Below are 7,328 nucleotides of genomic sequence, written 5' to 3' on the forward strand. Positions count from 1 at the left end.
AGCCCAAAAATATGACTTCTAGTTCACCATAGTTTTCTGATGCAACCTTTGAAATGTAGATTCTGTCAGTACCTAGAACACGTAACACGAGGCCGCAGAACAAGTTGCTTTGATTGAATCTGATTTCGCTTTGTGCTGCTAAATTAAAGGCACTTTTATTTGCTGGTTCTCTGAGCTGGAAATTTGCTGCATTAGTTAAGATAAGGAATTTTCATTCCACTAAGTGATTACATAAGAGCCAATTTTTTTTTATTTTGAGAGCCTAATACAAATGAGGCTTTGCAGCATTTATTCAGATCCGATAACATTATAAAATGAGGAATTTGGGGAACATATTAGTAAAGTTTGCAAAAGTTCACGTTGAATGAAACTGAAAAGTTATTTTTTAGCTCATTAGCAACTGAGTGGAAGTGATTTGAATAGTTAATTACCATATGTGCAACACCACAGGAGACAGTCCAAAGAAGTGGCATGTGTGGTCCACCAGAACCCTTCACGAACATATATAGGAAAACTTTACCCACTCATCATAGCGTCACGCTCATGTGAGCGCATGGGGGCAGGTCCGCGGCTGCAGACGCGTCACTTCCGGCCATCCAGGCGCCAGTGCAGGTCAAGGAAAATGTTTCCTGTGACGCCACTGACCCCCACTAAGCCATATGGGTGCCTTCCAGGACATGCACACACCGGGGACATACCGCGCATGCGTGCTGCGTGACGGCCATTTTGACTAGGGGAAAAAGTGTGGCCATCCTATTCAGGAAGAGTTGGTGAATATACACGCTGTGACCATGACAAATATAGGATATAAAACAGTGACAACAATGGAAAAAGACATAAATTGGTGGACATTGAACATCGGCAGCAATTGGTGGAATTCCATATTCGGACACAAAAGGTATCGAACAGTACTCATTTTCTAAAATTCTTGTTATCCTCGGTCCTGCCGATGACAACAGATTTTAATCTGGTCCAAAAAATTTGAAAATATTTAGAACAGATGTATAAAACGAGAAATCACCTTAGGTGATTCATCAATGTGTCACTGAATGAAACATAAAAAGAAAAGAAAAGAAAAGAAACAGCGTTAAAAATGGGAGAAAATGGACATAAAAGTCATTTATAACAATAGCAACCTCATAGGAAGGGAACAAAGGATAGTTTTTCATTTAAGCCATGAGGAGACAGCGTGCTGAGAGTGATGATCCAGCGGCACTCCAGCTGCGCCAAAGATTTTTTCAGATCACCACCACGTATTCCACAATGCACCCTATCGATGCCACGTATTTGTAAAGCTGATGGGTCACAATCCTGGTCCAGCTTGAAGTGCCTAGGGATCGTTTTGAGCTCGGCATCCTCATCAGAGTTTTTTGCAGCCATGATGTCCCTCACATGGTCCCACGCTCTAACCCTTCGTTCCCGCCAGGTGAGTCCTACATAAATCAGATTGCAGGTGCAGATAGCATAATACACCACATGCGTGGTACTGCAAGAAATGTAGCAAGTGATCCGGAAATCCCTACTTCCATCAGCAGAGGTAAAAGAAGTTGCTCAAACAATGTTACGACAAGCTACACAAGATCCACAAGGATAACACCCCATTTTTGTTTTCCAGCCCCAAAAGGGTTGGGGGGGGGTCAGTGAAATAATGGCTTCTCACTAACAAGTCCTTTAAATTTCTACCTCTCTTGGCTGTCATGAGTGGGCGATCCGGAATGAGACGTCTGAGGGTGGGTTCTTTTAGTACGGGCAGATCTTTCGTGACACCGGACCGTGCTTTACAGAGAAGTTTGTCTCTTGGTGCTCTTCTTGCACGCTGATAGCTCTGTTTGATACTCCTGTTACTGTACCCCCTCTCCCAAAATCTGTATACAAATGACAAACATTTTTGTTTTCCAGCCCCAAAAGGGTTGGGGGGGTCAGTGAAATAATGGCTTCTCACTAACAAGTCCTTTAAATTTATTCTGAATGAAAAACAATCCTTTGTTCCCTTCCTATGAGGTTGCTATTGTTATAAATGACCTTTATGTCCATTTTCTCCCATTTTAACGCTGTTTCTTTTCTTTTTATTGTTTCATTCAGTGACACATTGATGAATCACCTAAGGGTGATTTCTCGCTTTATACATCTGTTCCAAATATTTTCAAATTTTTTGGACTGGATTAAAATCTGTTGTCATCGGCGGGACGGAGGATAACAAGAATTTTAGAAAATGAGTACTGTTAGATACCTCTTGTGTCCGAATATGGAATTCCACCAATTGCTGCCGATGTTCAATGTCCACCAATTTATGTCTTTTTCCATTGTTGTCACTGTTTTATATCCTATATTTGTCATGGTCACAGCGTGTATATTCACCAACTCTTCCTGAATAGGATGGCCACACTTTTTCCTCTAGTCAAAATGGCCGTCACGCGGCGTGCATACGCTGTATGTACCCAGTGTGTGCGTGTCCTGGAAGGCACCCATATGGCTCAGTGTGGGTCAGTGACGTCACAGGAAACATTTTCCTTGACCAGCACTGGCACCTGGATGGCCAGAAGTGACACGTCTGTGGCCGCGGACCTGCCCCCCATGCGCTCACATGAGCGTGACGCTATGATGAGTGGGTAAAGTTTTCCTATATATGTTCGTGAAGGGTTCTGGTGGACCACACAGCCCCCCGAGGAAGCAACACAAACGCGAAACGCGCGTCAGGGCTTTTGCTTGGCGTTTACAATTGTGCCCTGTTCCCCGTTCCCACATGGGTAAGCATTAAATTTTGGCACTATTAGCGGCACTTTATCCCCTGATGTTTGGAAGCATGGCTTGTGATACGATATGTTCACTTGTTTACTGAGACTAATGAGGGTATTTCACACACATGCCCTGTCAGGGGCCTGGCATTAACTATCTAGGTGCCAATTGCAGTTGGTTACCATCTCAACTTGCACCTATTGGGAACACTGGCATTATCCCTTTAATGTGACTTTGTCGTAGTTTTTTAACTTTGTCTTGTATTATACCAGGGTTTTTTAACCCACACTATTTATTTGAGGTTTTGTTGTATATTAAAATAACTATTTTTTCACTACATATTTGCATGCAGCCTCAGTTTTTACTGTTCATTGGAGTGATTGCTCCATTGTCGTAGGTTTAGTATATTTCTGCCTCTCTTGCAGCATTCCTCATCATGTCCTCCAGTGCAGAGCAGATCTCACAGAGTAGACAGGAGACTGTCACTATTACCCATGTGGCAAAATATTTATTTTTCTTTTCAGAACCAATCCAGGGCAGACGAGCAGGAGCAGCATACTCTGGCCCAAGTTCTGGCCCAAGGTGGCAAGACGGCGTGTAAGTATTCTTGACTGTTTTTGGTTATTCTTGACTGTTTTTGGTTACTCTTGACTATTTTTGGTTTAAGTGTTTTATCTTTACAAAATTAATGTATTTCTTTCATTTCTAGGTTCCACAACGGGAGGAAGCAGCCATTGATAATGACCGCCTCATCACATTGGTACAGGAACGAGTTCCGTTGTGGGATACCTGGGAGCAGCAGCACTCGGCTGCTGTGGTGATTCGGCGGCTGTGGAATGAGGTGGCCGAAGCGCTAATGGACTACTGGGACAATGCCACGCCACGAGTTCGAAAGGAATTTCGTAAGTATTGCAATGTGGTCTGATGCGGCAGTGGACCTGAAGGCCGGGATCACACAACTGTGTGTGATGCGATAAATTCCTGCGAGTTTCTCGCATCACACACGGTTGTGTGATCCTGGCCTCAAGCAGTGGCGTAGGAAGGGGGGTGCGGGGGGGTGGGCCGCCCCGGGCGGCACAATGCGGGGGGTGGGTCACCGGGCCGCAGCCGGCGCTGCAGCTGTTTAACGCTATTGACGTGCGGGCCCGCGCCCGCACGTCAATAGTTAACAGCCGCCAGCCAATCTGAGGCTGGCAGCTGACGTCAGTCCCAGCGTGCATGTCGCCGGCGTCTGACGTCATTATCAGTCGCCGGCGAGTGCACGCTTCAGCTGCGTGGAGAGAGCAGGAGCGCGGTCAGGTAAGCAGAACTTGTTTTTTTTTTGCAGTCCCAATCATGTGATGGTAACATTCACCGGCGAAAGAATTTAACTTGTCCATCTGAGGTCTTATTTCTGCTGCATGGTTTTTTTATTCTAAAAAATCATCATAGAGAATTCAAATTCAGCGTACAGGCTTTACCAACTTACTCCGCTGCCGGGCCGATTGGTCATTTGGTGGGAGGGCGGGACTGTGTGTAGCAGCACCCAGACGTAGGCAGAAAGTGACGTCATTCTGGGAATGCTGGAGTGTCTGCAACCAGTCCCGCTCTTTTGCCGGCTACAGGAGTGCCATTCTGGTGGCCCGGGCCCTGGTCTGACCTTACTTTATTTTTTTGTTATTTTGTTACAACATTTGAAATCAACTTTACTCCCAAAGTGACAATTTAAAGTTTCAGTTAAACAATAAAGAGTTTTGTTTCTGTGCATGTTGTCCTGACTATTTTTGGTAACCTTTGTGTGTATTGAGCTGGGGGTGGGGGCGCCAAACTTGGGAACAGCCCCGGGCGGCAAAAGCTCTAGCTACGCCTCTGGCCTCAAGTGCATTGTTTAACACATTTTTTTTTCTCTATTTACAGTGAACAAAGTCAAAACCCATTGGCGTTCGTTGAAGGATTGCTTCAACAAGGACCTGAGACAGGAGATCCAAGTTAGCAGTGGTGCTGCAGCAAGGATCGGGAAATATAAGTACCACCGGGTGCTGGATTTCCTGAGGACTGTCCTTGCTCAGAGAACATAAGTATTTTTGTGTTGTATTCCATTGTGTTGTATTCACTAATCTGAATTTTTCTATTCCACAGGAGTTGGTGCTTTTACAATTGTTATTTTTTGGTAGTAATGTTTTACTTTTCTTTTCACAGATCCTGGAGCAGCACCCTCGAACCTGGATTGTCCTCTGGAGCGGTCCCTCATTGTACAGCCACGGACCAGTCCCAGCCATCCACCAGCGATGCAGCAAGTGGGCCAGCGTCACAGGCTAGAGAACAGGCAGCTGGTCCTTCAGGTGTTCCCCTGTCCCAGTCCTCTGCCTCTGTTTTGGGGGGTCTTCCCTCCAGCGGCAGAAGGCCTCGGACAGGTCACTCATGCCCGAGTTTATTCACTTGAGCTCTGTCTTCCAGAATGGCCTGAAGGCGCTGGGAGATAGACTGGAAAGTGGTCTGACCCATATTAACACACTTTTCCAGGATGTCAACCAATGCCTTAAACGTCTGGAAGGCGACCTCCAGAGACCAGCACACCATTTTTTTTAATAAGATAGAGCAGGGCATGTCGGAACACCTTACGCCTGAACTCCAGCCATGGCCGGCGTTATGGCAAGGCAGACTAGGCAGCTGCCTGGGACTCCCACTCCCTTGGGGGCCCCCAGCATCTACAGCAGACGCTTCACTGATAATAGCATTATCAGTGAAGCTTCTGATGTAGAGACTGGTTAAGTACCTGTAGTGACATCACGATCAGGTGACCTGCCATGTGACCATGATGTCACCACAGGTCATGTACTCTGGGAATGTCTGGATGTTTCTGGCAGTGAAAAAGGAGCATGCAATGAAGCACAGGAGCGGCGGCCACTGAACCTCCCCCATCAAAGTAATAGAAGTGCTCATTTGCCAGTGTTCCTGTCCTCCTGCACAGAGCCTCTGAGGGGGAGCTAGAGCTAGAGCTGGTAGCTACCAACCTGAGCTGGCATATAAGTAGAAGAGCAATGTGTGTGCTGCTCCTGGTGGAAAAGGCTCCTGTCCTGCTGTCAGCTCCTCCTGCTCTTGTCGGCAGTTACAGCAGAGGAGAGGGAAGGTGTCTGCTGGGACTGTGCTGCTGGGACTGTGCTGCTGGGACTGTGCTGCTGGGAGCTGGAGAAGCTGATAGTGTGGAACATCTCATTCCCTCCAGCATAAAGCACTGTGTGTATCTGAGGTTTGTGCAGTGTATATATGTCTGGTGTGTATAGTGTGTGGTATGTGTAGTGTGTGCTGTCTGTGAGCTATGTGTATGTGTTTGTGAATTACATGTGTAATGAGGTTGCTTTCCCTGCTCCTTACCTGGAACCACTTAGTCGGACAGCTGGGTTGTTGGGGGAGGACTTTCTGCCCTGGACAGAGGGGACCATGTGACTGCTGGGGGCAGAGAGGAAGAGAGAGGGGTGTGGTCAGAGAAGAGCGGGAGAGCAGAGCACGCGAGACATAGGGGACAGCGCGCCAGAGAGAAAGCAGGCTTCAGTGCCGCTCTCCCGAGAGAGTGTGCTCCCCGTGAGGGCACTGAGGCTGAGATACCAGCCGTAGTGAAGGCTGGATGTGAGAGTGTGGACATGGAAGCCTCCATAATCAGAGAAGACGTATCCCCTGACAGTGACCTGAACGAGCAGCCCCGGTGACCGCAGTGACAAGCCAGGACCCCTGAGTGTGACAAGTAAACTGCTCAGTGTGTGTGTAGCATTGCTACTGCAGAAAGACTGTCAGGCTAATATACAGAGACTGTGCAGTAGAGTGGCTGTGTTACTTCCTGCTTCCAGCTTCACTGGGAGAAAAGACTGCAAAAACTTAACCCCGGAGTCTCCTGTTCCCAGGAGACAGAGGAGAGACTTCAGGATCTCAAGCGCTGCTGGTGACTGTACCCACATTGGAATAAGGACCCTCCAGTCAGGACCACCCTGGACTGATAAGTTACAAGAACACTCGTTAACCCTTTTGATTCTGCTTAACTGTTTACTGTTTGATTTACCTCTATTAACCCCCTGTTTACTCCCTGCGAGGAGAATCTAACTCCTGTTAATAAATTCCCCTCAACAGTTGGTCTGTCTGTTCTGTGGTGACATACTCAACCCTGCACTCTATTGCACATGTATCAAATGAGCATTTGTTGTGCAGCATGTGTGTGCCATATGTGTGTATAAGTGCATGCTATGTATTTGTGTGTGTATAAGTGTGTGCCATGTACACTGTGTTCCAAATTATTATGCAAATTATATTTCCTCATATTTTCTCTAAATTACCTATCTGAATTGCAGTCATTGTTATTTTCCAGTCATCTACTATTCTTTTATAATTACAATGTTTTGGAACAAACTGCCTATGAAATCAAACATTTTTCAAGTGAAAACTTTATTCTAGGTGATGTTACATTTGCACATAGGACCCCTTGTTCGAAAGAAGCTTCTGAACTCTCTCGTCCATTGAATTTGTCAGTTTTTGGATGGTTTCTGCTTCAATTGTTTGGCATGTGGACAGAATACCCTCCCAGAGCTGTTGCTTAGATGTGAACTGCCTCCCGCCATCATAGA

At 46.4% G+C, this 7,328-nt stretch overlaps 1 protein-coding gene across 1 annotated transcript; it reads left to right on the plus strand.

Moving 5' to 3' along the window:
- Positions 1-2,601: 2,601 nt before the first annotated feature.
- Positions 2,602-6,839, plus strand: LOC143793561 (uncharacterized). The gene is made up of 4 exons (XM_077280634.1): positions 2,602-2,609; positions 3,261-3,333; positions 3,446-3,638; positions 4,633-6,839. The coding sequence occupies exons 1-4, from the start codon at positions 2,602-2,604 to the stop codon at positions 4,791-4,793; spliced, it is 435 nt and encodes a 144-aa protein (XP_077136749.1). The 3' UTR covers positions 4,794-6,839.
- The last annotated feature ends 489 nt before the right edge of the window (positions 6,840-7,328 follow it).

This window comes from Ranitomeya variabilis, chromosome 1 (genome assembly GCF_051348905.1).
Source record: "Ranitomeya variabilis isolate aRanVar5 chromosome 1, aRanVar5.hap1, whole genome shotgun sequence".
Lineage (NCBI taxonomy): Eukaryota > Metazoa > Chordata > Amphibia > Anura > Dendrobatidae > Ranitomeya > Ranitomeya variabilis.